The following is a 20343-nucleotide window of genomic DNA, read 5'->3' as shown; positions in this document are numbered from 1 at the left end:
ATGCAATGAGAGAGTCGGTGCGCTGTGACGCATCACCCTCCTCCACGTGACACACCTGCTCTCTCCTCCTGACTCCTGCGGCCCAGGTCAAGGAGGGACATGGGGGAAGGCAAAGTCACCTTCGTCATCTCAGCAGGGCGCTTGGAGCCCAGGTGAGAAGAGAAATAAGACTGAGGTTCTAGGGTGAGAAACTGGTGTTACAGGTTGTCTGTGAGTCAATAAAGGGACCCGGATGGCCTGAAACGGACGCCAGGCAAACAGTCCTCTGGGGGAAGCAGAGAAGGTGCACCCCTCTTCCTGCTGCCTTCCTGGTCTCTCGGGTTCAAAGGAGTCAGGTCCTGTGATAATGAATGAAGTCGCCAGCTGCTCCTACGCCCACAGTCCAGCCTGGCTAATTAAGAAAGCCTCGTTATTACCACCACATCGTATCTTCCTCAACCCAGACATCGGTGAAAATGGGAAATATTAACACAGAGTTTGCTATGAAAAGCATGCCCAGTCACCCCAGCAGCCTCGGCTGGACCACGGGAGGCCCCCCTTTCTGCTTCCCTCCAGTGGCTTTAACTCCCCCAGGAGCGTGGTGTCCGCATCTCTGTACAAGGCAGGCTTTCTTCTCAGCTCACGAGAGGGACCTGGAAAGAAGAGGAATCCATGGAGCCTGCCTGGTGGGGGCCCCCCTGCTCTCCTTCTAGGAAGCAGTAACTCCAGGGCTGTGAGGGTTAGTCCCGGGGCTGCAGGAAGCTTAACCTCTATGCAACAAGAGGTACATGTGGCAGACGAGGAAGGAGAAGGAAAGGGATGATATTTCCTCTCACTCGAGTAGCTTTCCCCGAGGTTCAGACCCACTTTTCTGAAAAAGAAAGAGTGGCCTCTCCTTTCTGCCCTGAAGCAGAGAGGACTACCTCGGTTGGCCAGAGCGCCTCTCGGCACCCAGCTCCCAACTCACTTCTTCCTGCGGATCTTGGGTTTCTTCACGGGGCGCAGGTAGGGGTTATCGATGAGGCTCTCCTCCCCGTTCCGGCTCCCCGTCAAGGAGGAGTTCTGCTGCAGGACAGAGGTGTTCTCCTTCTCGGCTCCAGAGTCATCCTTTGAGCAAAAGCCGAAATAAAGCAAAACACCAACGGCATAAGGAAAGCGATCAGCCCACAGCAGGAACCACTGTTAGCACCCCTTTCCGGGGGAGACTGGAAGCTCAGGGACCACTTCTTTCTAAAGGGCCTCCGATGAAACGAGGCCCAGGCAGCACTGGCCATCAGAGGTGAGACCAACGGCTCCGACGTGGAGCACAGAACACAGAACCCTGAGCTCTGGACAAGACAGGGCACGAGTTAGAAAGAACAGCGACCTGGGAGGGGCAGAGGTCTGGGGCTAAAATTCAGGTGCTCAAGAAGGAAGCCCCACCTGTGGGGAGGTGAAGAAAAAGGGAAGTGGGCCTCCACCCTTGGCAGGACTGAGACGGGGTGAGAACAATCCCATGCAGAGGCCTCTCCTGAACCAAAGCTGACGTAAAGCGTCAGAGACGCCCCCCCAGATTCTCAAGTTTTCTGGTACTTGCAACGTGGTACCAATGATCACATTACAGCAGAGCCTCGAGGGTTCCCACCAGGCAGAGCAGAGCGTGCTGGCACCAATGCGGGAACGTCATCCATACCCCCACTGCCACCTGGGGATCAGGTCTCTCAGGTTTGGTTTGGTTTTTTTCCTATGCCCTTGATCGGAATCGAATCTAGGACCCTTCAGTCCACAGGCCGACGCTCTATCCACTGAGCCAAACCAGTCAGAGCATCAGGTTTGGTTTTTGAAGACAGTGATTTTGCAGAAAAGTTCATAAATTTACAAATATTCCATATGACCCCAATTAAAATTCTTTAAAAAAATCACAATTGTGTGTAAACAGGAAAAAAGTAGTATGTTGAAGTTTAAAAAACTGGTTCTGAGAATATGGGTGATTGATTCTCCTTTCCTTACTTATACTCTCTTCTAAGTTCTGTAAAAGGAGTGTAGCAGAGGAAGGGGGACAAAATCACACGAAGAACTTGACCTACAAGTTCATTCCTAAGGGACTGTAAGTGACCAGAGGCGCTGGTGGGGCTGCGCCCCCTGGTGATAGGCCAGGGTTCTGTCACTGGGATTCCTGTTCTGTGGAGGCTCTGACTTCAACCAGAGCAGAGGACACTACGATCAGATGGCAGGAAATGAACGGCAGGCTCTCCCCAGAGATCGCTGGCCCAGCAGGCAGGCAACAGTCAGGCTCCAGGAACCGCAAGAGATGTGTCACTTCTGGGTTCCGCTGCACGCGCTCACACTATCCATCTACTGTGTCCTCCCAGAGACCCTGTGCTTCCCTCTCCAACACCTGACCCGGTGGGACCGCAAGGTGACTTAGAGCCACCGTGGAGCTTCCGGAGGCTCTTCCGAAAGCGAGTGCCCAAGAGCACCCTCGCTCACGCCACACACCAGGTCTGACCACCACCAGTCCTGCCTGGGACGTTTGGCTCCTACGCTTTCTAAAGTTCTTTATGGCTTAATTTAGTAACCACCCCCTATCCACCTCTTATCATTTCTCCATGGTCAACACCTTATCTTAGAGTCACTGGACGTTCACTTCAGCTGTGCCTTAAGTGTTTCCTGAAATAAGGATGGAGGTGACAAGGGTGCTGAAAAGCCAGCCTCGACCTGCTGGAGGCCCCGAGGCTGCCTCCACCGGCTCACTGTCTCACAGGCTCCTGCCCTCACCTGCCTGCCGCCCCCCAGGCTCACACAGCCACGGCCACTCAACATCTCCACTGGGGTGTCAGGTAGGCACCTCAACTTCATGTGCCTAACACTGAGCCCCGGCCTCCCCCCCGTGCCTAAACAGCCCTTCCTGCAGCCCTCCTGGCCTTCCAGTTGTTCAAGCCGAACACTCCAGTCATTCTTAATTTTTTTCTTTCTCTGACATCTCACCTCAATCTGTAAGGAAAACTTCTTGGCCTTACTTCACATTACAGGCAGAATCTGACCACTGCCAGTGGCCCGACCATCCTGCGAGGACCCACCACTGTCCCTGGCCTAGACTACTATCTCAAACGCTTCCTAACTGACCTCCCTCCACAGTCCACAGTCCACGCTCTGCCGGCCCCGGCTGCAGTCCCTTCTCCTCACCGCTGTCGGCGATCCGGGAAAAAGTTAGCTCAGACACGTCCCTCCGCTGCACCTGCCTCCCCCTCCTCCCATTTCACCCAGTTGAAACCCAGTCTTAAAGCTGCTCACAAGGTCCTGGTGTGACTCTCCTCTCCCTCTCTCCTTCCTCAGCCACAGCCACACTCGCCTCCGTACTGCTCCTCAGGGCCTCTGCACAGGCTGGTCCCTTTCCAGAACATTCTTCCACGGAGAGCCACCTGGCTCACTCCCTCACCTCCTCCAAGTCTCTGCTCAAACGTCAGTTCTCGGGATGTCTACCCTGAGCACTCTAAGACTGAAACCTCCACCCTTCGCCCTGGACCTTCCCTCCCTGTCCCCAGTAGCACTTTAATAAACCACATAACGATGTACTTATATAGTCCAGCCGCTGTCACCCTCCCACTGCCAACTCACAGGCTCCTAAAAGGCGGGTGTGTTCTTTGTTCTGTTCACTGAAGGGTCCCAAGCTCTCAGAACAGCGTCTGGCACATGCCAGCAGGCACTAAATAAATAAATGACGGGTACAGTGCTCATGGGAGAGCAAACGTTTCGACCCTGGGATTAACTGCTAGTTCAAATGGGAGAGAAAAATAATTCTATTACACACTAATTTAAAATGAACAGTTCCTTTATGTTCAAGTAGATGGAGAAACCAGGACTGGTTAAGTAAAAACTACGCAGCAAGAGAACTTGAGAGATATGCTGCCATTGACAGATGAAAGAACGATCTAAAATACCAGTTACTTAATGAACTGTCGCAATGTGTGTGAATGCTAATGACAGAAAACCACCAATGTCTGCAGGGGCCTGGTTAAATCCACTTGTGCCTCCCTGGAACATGAGGAGGCTGAGCAGGGGTGAAGGCGCTCCTTTACACGGACATGGAATGACCGCCACGCTGCATGGATGAGGGCATACAGCGAGGGGTAAACCACCTGTGACCTGCTGTTTATGTTCGTGTCTCTAGATTCATAAGAAAGAGGCCAAAAAAAAAAAAAAAAAAAAGAGGCCAGTGACTGGTTGCTTTGTAGGCAGGAAGGTGGGTAACAGGGCACCAGGACGAGAGAAAGAACTGCCACCACACATCTTTTTGTCCATTCTGAATTTTGAAACCCATGATTATACCAGTATTTGCCAGTCCAATAGAATAATAAATCCAACCGATTGCATATAACTCTGTTGCTAGAATCCTCTTCTTAAAGTCTTTCCACTTATTTTTTACAGGACAGCATGTGGTGGTGCAGCCCAGAACAGCAGGGAGGGCCACGGGGGCGGGAGCTGCCCTGGGCCAGGCACCTGTGTGTGAGCTCATTTTATCTCGGGCTCCCGCTTCCCCCAGAGCAGTGGTTCTCAACCTGGGCTGCACGTTACAATCACCTGGGAATCTTTTTAAAATCCTGATTCCTGGAAAAAATGAGATTGGGAGAATCGAAGATGGCGGCGTAGGTAAACACCGGAGACCGCCGCCGTAAACAACCACTTCAAAAATACAGCTAAAGGTCGGAACGGACATCAACCAGAACCACAGGAAGGCTGGCTGAGGAGGGACTCTTCAGCTAGAAGCAAAAACAACAGCAGTCCGACGCACAGAGGAGGCGCAGTGTGGAAAATTTAAAGGTACGGTGGAGCTGCGGTGCGCGCGCAAAGCGGGCTGGTGGCTGAGGGCGCGGTTGTCGTTTTCACTCAGGAGTGAGTCTCAGACTCTGGGCTACAGATCCGGGCGAGTCTCTAGGGACCCTGACTCAAACGGGAGAAGCGGGACTGTCTGGCTACGGCCCCTCCGAGGTTTGCAGCGATTGCTGGGACAGAGAGGCAGAGCCCTTGGGGACGGACTGAGAGCGCCCATAGCTGCTCCCTCCCCCCGCCCTGTTGAGCCCGCCCCGCCCAGGCACTGCGCACAGACATTTGCCGATCGCCTCAGGCAAGGGCAGGACTAGCGCCTCCCCAGAATCCTACAGCCAGTAGGTCTGCTGGTCAAATCCCTCTAGTGTTAACTACAACAATTAAGGCTTGGCTAGAACAAGACTGCGCACAGAGACCACAAGGGGGTGCACCAAGAAAGCATAAAAGATGCGGAGACAAAAAAGCATGACAGAAATGGAGGATATGGAGCTAAGAATCGCAATTTTGAGGGCTTGCCATAAATTTGTGCAGAGCCTCACGAAAACTAATGAGACCCTCGATGCTACGATAAAGAAATTAGAAAGTAAGCATACACTGCCGAAACCGGTTTGGCTCAGTGGATAGAGCGTCGGCCTTCGGACTGAAGGGTCCCAGGTTCGGTTCCAGTCAAGGGCATGTACCTTGGTTTCGGGCACATCCCCAGTGGGAGATGTGCAGGAGGCGGCTGATCGATGTTTCTCTCTCATCGATGTTTCTGGCTCTCTATCCCTCTCCCTTCCTCTCTGTAAAAAATAAAATATATTAAAAAAAATAAAAAATAAAAAAAAAATAAAAAAAAAAAAAAAAGAAAGTAAGCATACACGGACTGAAATAAAGAATATTATACCCAATAGCAGACCAGACGAGCAAAAGAATCAAACCAAAGATTCGACAAAAAACACCCAATTGGAAAACCAAAATGAAAAAAGAATCCGAAAGTGTGAAGATAGTATAAGGAGCCTCTGGGACAGCTTTAAGCGGCCTAATATCAGAATTATTGGAGTTCCAGAAGATGAGAGACAGCAAGATATTGAAAACCTATTTCAAGAAATAATGGCAGAAAACTTCCCCCATCTGGAGAAAGAAATGGACTTACAGGTCCAAGAAGCGCAGAGAACCCCAAACAAAAGGAATCCAAAGAGGACCACACCAAGACACATCATCATTAAAATGCCAAGAGCAAAAGACAAAGAGAAAATCTTAAAAGCAGCAAGAGAAAGAGGCTCAATTACCTACAAGGGAATACCCATACGAATGTCAGCTGATTTCTCAACAGAAACTTTGCAGGCCAGAAGGGAATGGCAAGAAATATTCAAAGTGCTGAATACCAAGAACCTACAACCAAGATTACTTTATCCAGCAAAGCTATCATTCAGAATTGAAGGTCAGATAAAGAGCTTCACAGATAAGGAAAAGCTAAAGGAGTTCATCACCGCCAAACCAGTATTATATGAAATGCTGAAAGGTATCCTTTAAGAAGAGGAAGAAGAAGAAAAAGGTAAAGATACAAATAATGAACAACAAATATGCATCTATCAACAAATGAATCTAAGAATCAAGTGAATAAATAACCTGATGTACAGAATGAACTGGTGATTATAATAGAATCAGGGACATAGAAAGGGAATAGACTGACTATTCTTGGGGGGAAAAGGGGTGTGGGAGATGCGGGAAGTGACTGGACAAAAATCATGCACCTATGGATGAACACAGTGGGTGGGGAGTGAGGGTGGAGGGTGGGGTGGGAGCTGGAAGGAGGGGAGTTATGGGGGGAAAAAAGAGGAACAAATGTAATAATCTGAACAATAAAGATTTAAAAAAAAATAAAATAAAATAAAATCCTGATTCCTGGGCCCCATCCTCCGGAAATTCTGTTTCTTTGTTACTAATGCTGTGGCCCCACCCCATAACAAAGAAACAATTTCCAGAGGATGAGGCCCAGGAATCAGGATTTTAAAAAGATTCCCAGGTGATTCTAATGTGCAGCCAAGGTTGAGAACCACTGCCCTAGAGGGAGGTGCTCCTGCTCCTGTCTGCGCCTGTGAGGAAGCAGACTCAGATGTTGGGTGAGCAGCTCGGTCTGGATTTAAAGCCAGACCAGTGCACCGGTTTAAACTGATGGCAGGCCTGTCCCCTGGGTCTCAGTGCCCCAGGCCCGAGCAAGCTGCGCTTGAACCATTGCCCGGCCTGTGCCTGTAGGCTGCAGGCACTGAAGCAGGTTGCACAGTGAAAAAAATAAAAATAAAAAGAATAAACCCAGACCAGTCTGACTCCAAGGGTCAGGTCTGTCTACTCTACCATACGGCTTGGCGTCTCCATGTCCAGGAGAGCGCAGGCAGCTCCTGGCATGATTTCATCCTCGACTCACTCACCGCCGTGACCTCACCTATGTCATTACCTAGAGCAGTGATGGCGAACCTATGACACTCGAACTCATTTTTTTGGTTGATTTTTCTTTGTTAAATGGCATTTAAATATATAAAATAAATATCAAAAATATAAGTCTTTGTTTTACTATGGTTGCAAACATCAAAAAGTTTCTATATGTGACACGGCACCAGAGTTAAGTTAGGGTTTTTCAAAATGCTGACACGCCAAGCTCAAAAGGTTCGCCATCACTGACCTAGAGTGTTAGATAACCTTCCGCAGGCCCTTTAACTACTTTGTACTTACAAAGGGAAGTGATGTTTGCTTAGAAGACCCCTCTTTCATGAGGTGAACCTCATCGCACCGTAAACGCGGGGAAGCCCACGTTTAACAAAGCTTTTAAGATCTGACCCCTGCACCCCACCCCATGAGCTCTCTGACCGCATCCCTTCCTACTCTCCTCCCTGTTCATGCCACTCGGCCATCCTGATGGCCTTGCTGTTCTTCAACACAACAGCTCCCACCTCAGGGCCTTTGCACCTGCTGTTCCCCCTGTGAGGAATGCTCTACTCCCAGATATGTAAGCTGTGTTCCCTTCAGGTCTTTACTCATATGCCACCCTCTCAGTCATCCTAAAACCACACTCCCCTGCGCCCATACCTACTTCCCATCTCTTAATTTATTACTTCATACCTTAACTCCATGAGGGTAGGAAATTTTGTCAGTTTTGTCTCCTCCTCATTCCCTAGCACCTGGAACTGTGCCTGCCTCTGGCAGGCGCTCATTCAGTATTTATTGAATGAATGAATGAAGCCCCAGGACAGGACTTGCCTCTAAGCTAGAGATCCCATCACACTTGGATCATCATGAGCCCAACTTGCAAGTCCCTAACATGAAGGCAGAGACCTGGGGTAGGTCATGTCCAGGTCCCAGGGTGACAGGCTGCAGGCAGTGTGGGCTAGTTTGGGGGCTACTCTGAAGCAGGCAGAAGGCAGGACCCACCGTGCTGATATGAAGAGGGAGGTTCTCTGTGTCCGTCTGCTCATCCTGCTCCGAGGAATCCGTCTCTTCCATTTGTTGCATCTCCAGTTCGGATGGAAGAAGAGCCGTCAGGTAGGGGATGGTGAAAGGTCTGGCAGCAATCACTGTGGGATTGGAAGAGAGCAAATTCCACTGTCATGGAGTCCTTGCAGCTGGCTCAGGGCCTCACAGCAGAGCAGCGAGCAGCACCCACTGACAATAATGGCTGACACACTCAAGCACTCACTGTGTCCTACAGGCCTCACACGTACCATCTGAATCCACTGTAATGGCTAAGTACCATTACCAACCCCGTTTTACAGAGAAGGAACCTGAGATGCTGAGAGGTTAAGTGGCTTCCTCCAGCACACAGACAGTGGCAGAGTGGGATCTGAACTTGAGCAGTGTAACTTCAGGGTCCACTTTTCCCGAGTGCTGTAGGACTAAAATCAGACAGAACTGGGGCTGAGTCCTAGTAAAGCATCAGCTTAGTGATTTCACACCTCCTTAACCCCTCTAAGCCTCATTTCCAGAGCAGAGATTTTGAGCCCATCAGCCTGAAGGATTCAAGGCCAAATATTGGATTTGAGAACTCCCTGCAGGTCAGTGTATCCACTGAGCTAGAAGGCACTTCAGGCACTTCCAAAAGGCACTGAGGAGGAGAAGCAATTGCTGATGAAATAAATAATAGAAGGTCTCTATGTGTGGTAGAATGTGATTATCAGGTGAGCCTAGGTTTGAAAGTTACTAGCTGTGACCTTGGGCAAGTTACTTCCTTTCTCCTCTTTATAAGCCTTGGCTTCCTGTAATGGTAATAACAGCTCCTAACCCCTGGGCTCCTGAGAGGATTTAATGGGATGACTTAGGGCAGCGGTCCGAGAGGTCCGGAAGGTTGGCGACTGCTGATTTAGGGGAAACGATTGGCACCTCATCTGGCACTTAATAACTTAGCTGCTATTCTTTCAGGGCCAGGCACACAGCGAGCACTTGCTGAATGAATGAATCACCCTTGTTCATCTTTGGAAAACCTGAGGCCTATGGAAATGAAGCGACTTGGTCACATGGCGAAATGGTGGCGCTGAGATGGGAAATTAAGTGAGACAGTACCTGTGTGAGGACATGGTGAAGCGCAAAGCCTGCCAGGTGTTCTGTAACTGCCCTGCCCCCCTGATGCCTCTGTCCCTTCTACAACCGGGGCTGCCACTTCTGCTGCATGAGTGCCTCTGAGGCCCAGGGCTCAGTTACTCTTGAGGTAACCCAAACTCAACAGACCTCAAGCAGCCAATCCCAACAGAGGCCATTACTATTCTGAGTCATCTGTTAGGGACAGGCCTTAAGAACTGGGAAAAGGAGCCAGAAATCTGAAGAACGAGAGGCACCCAAGATAAAACAAAGCTTATCATTTGTTTCTTCCTACCATGCTGAGAGTAAGGGAAGATGCTATTATCTCAAATGACAAGACAGGGTCCACAGAGGGGCTAGACTCTTACATGGAAACGTGCTGACGTCATCTTTGAAAAGACTCTGGGTCTCGCCTGTCTTGGCCATAAAACGGGTGAGTGCCCGCTCCACGTCCCGTCTTTGGGATGCAGCCTTCTCCCGCAGGACCTGGTAGTCAGACACAGGCTCGCGGTACGTCTGAAAAGAACAGCAAAGACACTATAGAGTAATCCCAACGGGTCATTCTGTCCTCCCTGAGGCCCAGCTTTGCTGTTTCTATATCCTTTTACTTATTTTTATTTTTTAAATATATTTTTATTGATTTCAGAGAGGGACAGAGAGATAGAAACATCAATGATGAGAGGGAATCAATGACCGGCTGCCTCCTGCACGCCCCCTACTGGGGATCGAGTCCGCAACCCGGGCATGTGCCCTTGACCGGAATTGAACCTGGGACCCTTCAGTCCGCAGGCTAACGCTCTATTCACTGAGCCAAACCAGCTAGGGCCAAAACATTTTAAATTGTGATGGTATAGGGGACATTGTAACAATGACCAAAGAAGTAATTAACAACTCTTTGTGGTACAGAGATGGGATTTTTGAAGAAAGTGCTTAAAAACGTTTCCACTGTTGTCAATGTTAATTCAAGGGTATGGCCTGCATACAGTTTCCATATCCACACTTAAACATAGAAACAAGATTTTCTGACGTTTAAAATCATCCCAAAATGAAGAATTTGACTGGATTTTGAACATACTTGTTACAAACATTAAAAATGTAAGACCTTCCCATCATTTTTAAGAGAACTAGTTGAGCCAGGCTGGCGTGGCTCAGTGGTTGAGCATCAACCTATGAACCTGGAGGTCATGGTTCAATTCCCAGTCGCATGCCTGGGTTGCGGGCTTGGTCCCCAGTAAGGCCATGCAGGAGGCAACCGATCAATGATTCTCTCTCATCACTTATTTTTCTATCTCTCTCTCCCTCTCCCTTCCTTTCTGAAGTCAATAAAAATATATTTAAATAAAAAAGAGAGAGAGAGCACTGTTTGAGATTCAAAAAGTTAGAAATTGAATAGAAAATTTTAAACAAAATTCTTCCAATAATTAGAAGATGCAAATTCATTTGTGATTGATTAAGTGGAGGCAACAATGCTACATATCTTTGTAATGTATCTTTTTCAACTAAGAGAGCTGCTAACGTATTAAAATAAGCTGATCTCAGAATAAGACCTCTAACGTACTATTCCACCAAGTATTACACCAAGATTTCAAAACCTAAAAGGCAGAGGCCATCACATGCTGCCACTAAAAAGGAGCAAAAAGATTTCCTGAACCTTTAATAAGGTTCAGATTATCTATAATGCCCATTATTTTGGTGGAGTAGTCTATAATAATAAAAGCATAATATGCAAATCGACTGAACGACAGAACAGCAGAATGATCTCGGAGCCCTGGCCAGGTGGGCGGGGCCTCCCGCTGCAGAGCCATTGATCATGGAGCCCCATTATCGATCGCCCCACAGAGGGAGGCCCAGGCCACCGGCCAGTGATGCTGTGGCGGGTGTGCGGGGCCGGCCAGCGATCACCCCACAGAAGGAGACCCAGGCCAGCCAAGCGATCGCACCCCATGCCTGTCGCCAACAGAGGGAGGTGACTGGTGTTGGGGGAGGAGGGGGCAGCGCCGCAGATGGCAAGCAGTGGCAGCAGTGGGGGTGGGGGGGCCCAGCTGCTGGCAGCAGGGGGAAGGAAAGCCCCGATAGGCCCTGATCGCCAGCCAGGCCTAAGGACCCTACCCGCGGGGTCCCAATTGTGAGAGGGCGCAGGCCAGGCTGAGGAGGACACCCCCCTCCCATGCATGAATTTCATGCACTGGGCCTCTAGTACATGATAATATTCATGTAAGTCAGCATGAATGTTTATTGGAGTATGTACTTAATATTTTTACGGACAGAAATACACCATAAAAGAGTTAGAGACTGTGATGGGTTGAATTGTGTCCCAAGTGTATGTCCATACCACCCTGAGATTGGGCCCAATCTCTTCTGAATTGTGTCCCCTAAAAAAAAAATATGTTGAAGTCCTAACCCCCAGTATCTCAGCATATGATCTCATTTGGAAATAGGGTCATTGCAGAGGTGATGAGTTAAAAAGAGGTCATACAAGAGTAGAGTGGGACTCTGTTCCAATAGAACTAATGCCCTTGCAAGAAAATGGCCACGTGAAGACAGAGACACAGCTGTAACAGAGAACTGCAGTCCTGCGTCTACAGGCCAGGAGTGCCCACAAACCACCAGAAGCTAGGAAAGGCAAGGAAGGCTTCTCCTACAGGTTTCAGAGAGAGCATGGCCCTGGCAACATCTTGAATCCGGCCACGTGCCCTCCAGACTGTAAAGCAATACATTTCTGTTGTTCTAAGCCCCCTAGTATATGGCATTTTGTTACGGCGGCTCTGGGACACTAATACAGAGATCGCAGGTCAAGGCCAGCAGCTGTAGTGCAAGGGTAGTTGACTACCTATTCCTTCCCCCAGTATCCTGAAGTGTGGAGAAATGTCTGGAGGACGCGCCCCGCCCGCCTGCCTGCCCACATGATGCCGTATTTGCATCAGCACGTGCTGTGGAGGCGGGGACAAAGGAAGCGTGTGGGAGGACCTCTGGGACTTCTCTGCACACGCACCTGTCCCCAGGAGGGCAAAACTGCTCCTCTGGCGAAAGAGAACACATCTAAACCATGGAAGACACCTCAATCTGTGCTCATGCAGACCCAGAACTCAAGTTATGCTGAGTTTCATTTCATGTTATCACCAAGTATGGTTTAAATAATCGTTTCCCCCTGGTTTCAAAAAGAACTCTTTTCTATGAAAAGTTTGGAAAACTCAGGAAAGCACACACAAAGCAACAAGAGTTACTGTGAATACTTTCTGGAGTGCCCGTCCCGCCTCTTCTCTAGGTGGTAGGGCCTTTTGCGTTTTGGCGGGACAGGCTTCAATTTCTTGTTAACTATGTTTTTGTGAGCCAACTGGAGGACATAATCCTCCTATGCCAAATTGTTTATTAATAAGAAAAGACATTCTGAGTTCTGAGTCCACCTTTCATCAATAAGCTTTTGACCCAACAATCAGTAGAAACTGAATATTTCGCATTAGTCATAGCCCCCGTCACCTCCTCGACACTCACCGGGGTTTTGATGTAGGTGTGGGGGTCGGGGAACTCGGGAAAATGGCTGGGGATGTGCGGCGGGTGGGGTCGGTTCTGCCCCGCAGTGAGAGCTTTGGGGGTCACTGGCTGATTGGTCACTGGAGCTGCAACAGAGTCACAACTGGTTACTCTTCCACCCAAGGACTTGGGTCTCTACCCAAACCCTCCTTTTCTCAAAGTAAATGCTGGATCTCTGGACAACAGACACTCTGTACTTCTATTTTAAAAAGGCCTTGACGGACTTAAGGACCTCAGGTCACCCCCACATGCCCAGCCCTGCTGAATGACCTTGGGTGACATTCCCATCTACAACAATCTGCCTGCAAGCTTCTTAGGCAGGTGAGTGGTTTGCTGTGACAATGTTCACATCACAAAAGAGCACACTGAGGCTGCTGAGTGACCAAGGAGTTACATGAGCTGTTAACTCTCTTTTCATAGAACCCAGATAACAAAGTCATACAGTATGCCAAGGTAAGCATGGGATTAAAAATGGCACCTTCACTGCTACTTGAGAGGGAAGGTCTTCAAAAGATGTCAGCTAGAAAAAAGTGGTGGGAAAAAATCAAGTGGAGTCTCCCCAGGTCCTACCAGCCCACACTAGTTACTCCCAGCTCAGTTTATAGCAGTCAGTTTCCATCTAAGGCACAGGTCGTCTAACTGTGCCTTCGATAGAAACAAAGAGACAGAGTAAATATTTTAGGTTTTCCAAGCCATACAGTCTGTCACAACTGCTCAACTCGGCCATTATAGCACAAGGCAATCAAAGATTGTTTTACAATAAAACTTTATTTACAAAAACGGGTGGTGGGCCACATTAGGCCTACAGACCTTAGTTTACTGACTCTTGATCTAAGGAAGAACTAGAGCACTAGCATTTCTCAAGCAGCATCAACTGCCGTTCTAGGGCTAAAGCACAAGAATCATAGCAACATCTCAGAGGGTTTCCCTTTCTGGCGACAGAACGTCAGGTCCCAGTCCCATTAGCCCAAACAAAGGTGATGCTACAGGTAGCCCCAAATGATGGAAGGGAGCCTGCAATAAAGAAGCAGCTGAACAAAGGGCTTATTTAATGAATTCATTCCACAAGCATTAACTGAGAACTTACTGAGGACCTCAGTTCAAAGTCACTTACGGGCAGTAATGACCATCCTCTGGGACCGTTTTGCATAAGCAGGGAGAGTGTCCACGTTGAACCCTAAGAAACAGGAAAACAAAAGTCACTGCCCAGACCACCAGATACTGAACTTGGGAGAGGAACATTGTGCTGAAATAGCTTAAACTCCCCACTCAAGCATTTTGCTGCCACTGAGAAGCTCCAGCAGATGCCCACCAGGGAGTTAGGTGGTCTCTTAAACGGGTTCAGAGGAACCCTCAGTTGGTAACCCCCTCGAGCTAAAAACCGACCAGAAGAACCATAAGGGAATTAAAAAACACTCAGCAGATGTGGCTCGCTCCTCTCTCTCCCATAACTCCAACTCAGCTGCACTGAAGAACTGGAAACTGTGCACTCACCCATCTCAACAAGAGTGACCACAATATCTGACAGCGTGGGCTGGGTCCTGGCTGTGTGCTCACAGTAAGACTTGGCACTTCTCCCAATTTCTGAAATGTCTGGGAAAGAATCAAAGGCATAAAGTCTTATTCTCAGTTCCCTAAAAGGTAAGCAAAGGATTAACATATGAGCCAGCAACTCGACTCCTGGGTATATTCCCAAGCAAATTGTAAGCAGGAACATAAATAGATATTTATGTCCATAGTGGCATTATTCACAATGGCCTTAAGGTGGAAACAACCCAAGTGTCATCAAAAGATGAAGGATGAACAAAATGTGGTCGATCCATACAACAGATTATTAATTAGCCATAAGAAAGGAATGAAGTAGCCCTGGCTGGTGTGGCTCAGTTGGTAGAGTGTTGTTCTGTGACCAAAAGGTCACCAGTTCGATTCCCAGTCAGGGCACATGCCTGTGTTGCATAACAGAGGCGGCCGATAGATGTTTCTCTCTCTCTCTCAAATCAACAAAAACTTAAATAAATTTAAAAAGAAAGGAAGTACTAATCCATGCTACAAAGATGAACCTTGAAAACATTATGCTAAGTGAACTGAACCAGACACAAAAAGGCAAATGTTTTAAGATTCTACTTATATGACAGAAAAAAAAAATCCATAGAGCCAAAAAGTAGCTTAGAAGTTACCAGGGGCAGGGGGAAGAGATGATTAAGGAGTTATCACTTACAGGTTTAGAGTTTCTGTTTGGAATAATGAAAAAGTTCTGGAAATGAATAGTGTTGATGGTTGTACAACATTGTGAATATATTTACTGTCACTGAATTGTACACTTAAAAGTGGTTAAAATAATAAATTTTATGTTACGTATATCTTGCAACCAAAAAAAAGGGCCTTATTGTCTGTGTTGTCTGTCTAAAGCTGAACCTCTGTTTAATAGCCATGCTTTGGTCCTTCCGAGAAAGGGGAAGGTATGAAGCGGACTCCATGAATGGGCTTCAAGGGGATGGGAGGTTCCATGAAACCTGAAATTGTGCTCAATTTTACACACACACACACACACACACACCTGGGAATGGTCCACAGAATTCATCAGATGTAAGGGATCCAAAAAGGTTCAGAAGATAAAAGCAAGTCGGGAAAGGTGTCTAACTGAAAACCTATCACCAACTTGCCATGCTACCCTGGGCAAGCCACTAATACCAGCCTATACACAGAAAAACGATGGGTAGCATCTGTTTACTGGGGGGAATCTAATGGGAACTATTAGTCCATTCCTTTCGGACAAAAGTTCTCAAAGCGTGGTCTGGGAATCCCTAGGCGACCCTATAAACCTTTCCAAAGTCCACAGGTCCAAAGTGTTTTCATATTCAATTTAAAAAAATATATATATATTCCTTTATTGATTTCAGAGAGGAAGGGAGAAGAGCTAGAAAGAGAGAAACATCAATGATGAGAGAGAATCACGGATCGGCTCCCTCCTGCACGCCCCCCACTGAGGATCCAGCCCGTAACCCGGGCATGTGCCCTTGACCGGGAATCGAACCCGGGACCCTTCAGTCCGCAGGCCGGTGCTCTATCCACTGAGCCACGCCGGCCAGGGCCATATTCAATTTTTAAAAAAATATATTTTTATTGATTTCAGAGAGGAAGGGAGAGGGAGAGAGAGCTAGAAACATCAATGACGAGAGGGACTCATTGATTGGCTGCCTCCTGCACGCCCCCTACTGGGGATTGAGCCCACAACCCCGGCATGAGCCCTTGACCGGAATCAAACCCAGGACCCTTCAGTCTGCAGGGCAATGCTCTATCCACTGAGCCAAACCAGCTAGGGCTCATAATCAAATTAAGACATTTTTTTATTTTTCTACTCATTCTCTCAGGCAGTTTTCCAGAGGCTATCTGACCTGGGATGACATCATGGCTCTGATGGATAATGGATCATATGCTTGTTCACTCTCATGTTTTAAAATTTTGTTTTACTTTCTAATGTGGCAAAATATATACACATATATATTTATATTTATATCTCCATCCCATTTATACACAACTCCACAGGGTCCTCAATATTTAAGAGTCCACAGAGGTTCTAAGATAAAAAAAAGTCCAAGATCACAGCTTTAGGAAAACATTTGGTATGTAAAAGTTCCAAATATCAGAGAGCCATCTCACCTCGAATCTGCCCTTCCTGGGGCAGTCTACATCTAGTGACTGATCAAGACCAAAGTATAAAGGCAGGGCCCTTTTCCGCCTAATGTGGGATACCTGATGGGCAATTATCATCCTAGAGCTCCCCACTGCAGTGGTCAAATTTTTGTTTGGCCTGCACTGCAGTTCAATTTATTCAATTTCTCCCTCTGCCTAAACCCGTGGTCAGTCAGCAAACCACGGCTCACGAGCCACATGCGGCTCTTTGGCCCCTTGAGTGTGGCTCTTCCACGTACAGGCGTGCATGTACAGTGCGAATGAAACTTCGTGGCCCATGCGCAGAAGTCAGTATTTTGTGGAAGAGCCAGTATTTTGTGGAAGAGCCACACTCAAGGGGCCAAAGAGCCACATGTGGCTCGTGAGCCGCGGTTTGCCGAGCTGCAGTTTGCTGACCACTGTCCTAAACCATTCTTTCACTCCCATTCATAGGTGTTGGCACCCTCATTCCTCATCCCATCCTAGCCCCCAAAAAGGCCCAAATAGGGAAGTACATTGTATGTGCAGAAAAGCCAGTATGAGACCATTCTAGGGTCCTAAATCTCCAGGCATTTCCTTTTTTTAAATTTATTTTTTATTTTTTATTTTTTTAAATATATTTTATTGATTCTTTACAGAGAGGAAGGAAGAGGGATAGAGAGTTAGAAGCATCGATGAGAGAGAAATATCGATCAGCTGCTTCCTGCACACCTCCCACTGGGGATGTGCCCGCAACCAAGGTATATGCCCTTTGACCGGAATCGAACCTGGGACCCTCCAGTCCGCAGGCTGACGCTCTATCCACTGAGCCAAACTGGTCAGGGCTCCTTTTTTTTTTTTTTTAATGTATTTTTATTGATTTCAGAGAGGAAGGGAGAGGGAGTTAGAAACATCAATGATGAGAGAAAATCATTGATCTGCCGCCTCCTGCAGGCCCCCCACTGGGGATCGAGCCCATAATTCTGGCATGTGTCCTTGATCAGAATTGAACTCGGGACCTTTCAATCAGCAGGCTGACACTCTATCCACTGAGCCAAACCAGCTAGGACTTAAGGCATTTCCTTTTCAAAGTGTTTTTTTTCGCCCTAACCAGTTTGGCTCAGTGCACAGAGTGTCGGTCTGTGGACTGAAAGGTCCCAGGTTTGATTCTGGTCAAGGGCATGTACCTTGGTTGCGGGCACGTCCCCAGTAGGGAGTGTGCAGGAGGCAGCTGGTCGATGTTTCTAACTCTCTATCCCTCTCCCTTCCTCTCTGTAAAAAAAATCAATGAAATTTATTTTTTTAAAAAGTGTTTTTTTCCCATTTTATAAAACATATTCACCCTTACCCTTTGTATCTTTGTATATAATACATTTTATTATATTATGTGGTGGCATCTATTTTGTAGACATTAATCCTAACTCTCCAATAAAATTATAAGTTCTTTGAGTACAGAACATAAACAGCAATAATAGCACCTGCAAGTCATCAAGAGCTTACAATGTTCCCAGTATCGAATAATTTACATATGTGTCTCACTTATACTTACAATTCCATGAGGTGCAAATTATTATTCCATTTCACAAATGAGGAAATTAAGAGTCAGGAGGCCTAGCAACTTGCCCCAACTATTAAGTGGTAGAGTGATGACTTACACCCAGGTCTATCTGATTCTAAAGCTTGTAAGTCACTTGACTATGTTCTTTTTCTTAAATCCTCTCTAACACGATCACAGTGCAGGACACGGCACTGATGTGTGGTTGACCTGAAGAAGGCCTGTTGTTCCTATACTTACAGCTCTGTAGCATCTCTGTCAATGTTTCCACGGACGCTTTCTCAGCACTCTCAAACCCTGCCTCTGTCAGCAAGGAGCTCACCACCACTTGCAGGGTTCGCCTCCGTGCCAGATGGTAATTGTCAGCAGGGTTAGTGGACTGTTTACCTCCTGATCTCTGTGAATCAGCAGCCCAGAAAGAGAGAAGATTTTCATCCACTAAACAAGGATGCAATCGCATAGTTCACACATCGTCATGGCGAGCAAACATTCATTTGCTAAATACTTACTTACCAGTGCTTAACAAAATGTGATAGCCAAGTAAGTAATAACTGAGCAGCCAAGGGGCTCTAAATACGGAGACAGCCTTTCTGCTTCCCTAAAACGTAAACTTCTAATAACACAAATGGCTGTTTCTTACTTTCTGTTTTAGCAGATTATGAGGATATACAGCTGAAGAAACACGTATGATGAGACTGAATTTATTTCTAACTCACAGAAAAAAAATCTCTCTTGTTCCTCCCATCTGCACACCACTTCACTAACAAGGGAAATTAAAATAATAACACATGGTGCTGAAGAGAGGAGGGCAAAGGATAACAGCACCGGAAAGTAGGAACGATAATATTTTGAAACAGGAATCCCTCCCAACTTTGGCTAGCCAATAAGAAGGCGGAAACGGCCTCTTCGGACCAATTAAGAGGTGTTCCGGGTTCCCAACCCCGAAACGAGCCAATCAGCACACGGGTCGACCAACTCCGGAGGCCGCCGCCAAGTCCCAAAGAGGGAGGGCAGGTACGGCCTGAAAAACCCTCCTCCATACGGAGTTCTTGGTGGGGCTGGATGTCTGGGAACGAGCCTGTTGCCCCGGCTAGGGGAAAGCTGAAGAATGCCCCGACTCTCACAGCTTCAGCCCCGCGCCTCCCGCCCTTACCGTTCCGGAGCTGCCAGCCCCCGCAGTGGCCATCGTGTCGGCCATCTTGCTCTGGCGTAACGTGCGCGAGCGCAGGGCAGGATGGGATTTGTAGTCGTCCGGCGGGAAAGGGGCGGGGCGGTGCTCGCACCTCTGGGTTTTCCAAAGCCCAACCGAGGTGGGGGGAGGTGGGGTTCTGAGGACCCGGCTCACGTGACCTACACTGAGCGACGGGTTGCTGTGAGCCTCGAAATTGGCCCGGAAAATGCGCCCTCGCTTGCACACCTCTTTCCTCACGTAATCGTTTCTCATAAAGAGCACACCCCTAGAACGCCCCAAACGTGGCTGTTAGCAACACCTGGCTAGGTCCCGCCCAGTGCCAGTGACTCACTGTCTGCGGGAGGGACCCGAGACTCCGTGTTGTTAGCCTCTCCAGGTGATTCTTCTGCAGCGGGAAATTTGGGGAAATTTAATGTTGTGCTGCGGGTCTACAGCCCGCCAATGGCCCACTTGCAGCCGAGTCCAGGTCTTCCATTGCACCCTGCTGTCCTCAATCCGCCGGTGGTTGCCGGGCCAGCCGGGAGGCGCAGAAAGCAGGAGGCTCTGTCCCTTGCCCGCCTCACTCCCAGGGCCGGCGGTGCCTGTGGGTTTTCTGTGCACTTGCTCGACAGCCCCTCCAGATGCGGGTTCTTCTTGCGGGGCCCGCATCGCGCCTTATTCTTCTCCGTTTGCAGGTCCCTGGCAGGACGCAGACGCTGGGTTTAAATTCTAATATCGCTAGCTGTGGGACCACGGGCACATGCCCTAAACCTCACTGTGCCTCAGTTTCCTCTTTTGTAAAACGGGTGTGATTGATAGCGGGGGGAGGGGACGGAACAAGCGAATGCAAACAGGGTCTATCGCGGTGCTAGACGTAGAGTCAGAGGTCAAGGAACATCGCCTACTGTTGTTGTTTATTCCCAGGGTAGCACGTGATGGCGTGGCGAATGCCCTGAAGACAGAAGTCTGGAAACGCACCTTCCCGATCACACGCACCTGAGCCTGGGGGTCGCCGCCACCCCCTCACCCCGGGCACACTGACGAGGTCTCAGGCCCTAACCTTAGCTGCGCGGAGCACCCAGCCCCCTTGGTCTCCCCCGCC

At 48.4% G+C, this 20343-nt stretch overlaps 1 protein-coding gene and 1 pseudogene across 4 annotated transcripts; one reads left to right on the top strand and one right to left on the bottom strand.

The window, feature by feature from the left end:
- Window positions 1-6: 6 nt before the first annotated feature.
- Window positions 7-20288, bottom strand: TAF8 (TATA-box binding protein associated factor 8). Of its 4 annotated transcripts, none has more exons than XM_023746305.1 (9): window positions 19224-20288; window positions 18311-18467; window positions 14359-14457; window positions 13979-14041; window positions 12826-12950; window positions 9702-9849; window positions 8194-8336; window positions 947-1086; window positions 7-749 (listed from the first exon to the last, which is right to left on the bottom strand). In XM_023746305.1, exons 1-9 carry the CDS (start codon window positions 19512-19514, stop codon window positions 743-745), a joined length of 1173 nt encoding a protein of 390 aa, XP_023602073.1. In that variant the 5' UTR covers window positions 19515-20288; the 3' UTR covers window positions 7-742. The 4 variants fall into 4 exon arrangements, with proteins under 4 accessions (XP_023602073.1, XP_006105303.2, XP_023602074.1 ...); XM_006105241.3 differs by having other exon boundaries at window positions 7-632; window positions 19224-19555; XM_023746306.1 differs by lacking the exon at window positions 14359-14457 and having other exon boundaries at window positions 7-632.
- Window positions 6927-7053, top strand: LOC111823750 (annotated as a pseudogene).
- Window positions 20289-20343: the final 55 nt, after the last annotated feature.

Source organism: Myotis lucifugus, unplaced genomic scaffold (assembly GCF_000147115.1).
Source record: "Myotis lucifugus unplaced genomic scaffold, Myoluc2.0 scaffold_653, whole genome shotgun sequence".
NCBI classification, from domain to species: Eukaryota; Metazoa; Chordata; class Mammalia; order Chiroptera; family Vespertilionidae; genus Myotis; species Myotis lucifugus.
Note: the sequence above shows the minus strand (reverse complement) of the source record. Positions and strands in the feature narration are given on the sequence as shown.

Excerpts from the sequence above, each read along its gene's own strand:
- TAF8 (XM_006105241.3), bottom strand. The coding sequence starts at position 19,514 with ATGAGAAACGATTACGTGAGGAAAGAGGTGTGCAAGCGAGGGCGCATT. Across the intron at positions 9,850-12,825 it reads ACACCTACATCAAAACCCCG|ACGTACCGCGAGCCTGTGTC; the intron begins GTGAGTGTCGAG and ends TGTTCTTTTCAG. Across the intron at positions 8,337-9,701 it reads TGACGTCAGCACGTTTCCAT|TGATTGCTGCCAGACCTTTC; the intron begins GTAAGAGTCTAG and ends CCAATCCCACAG.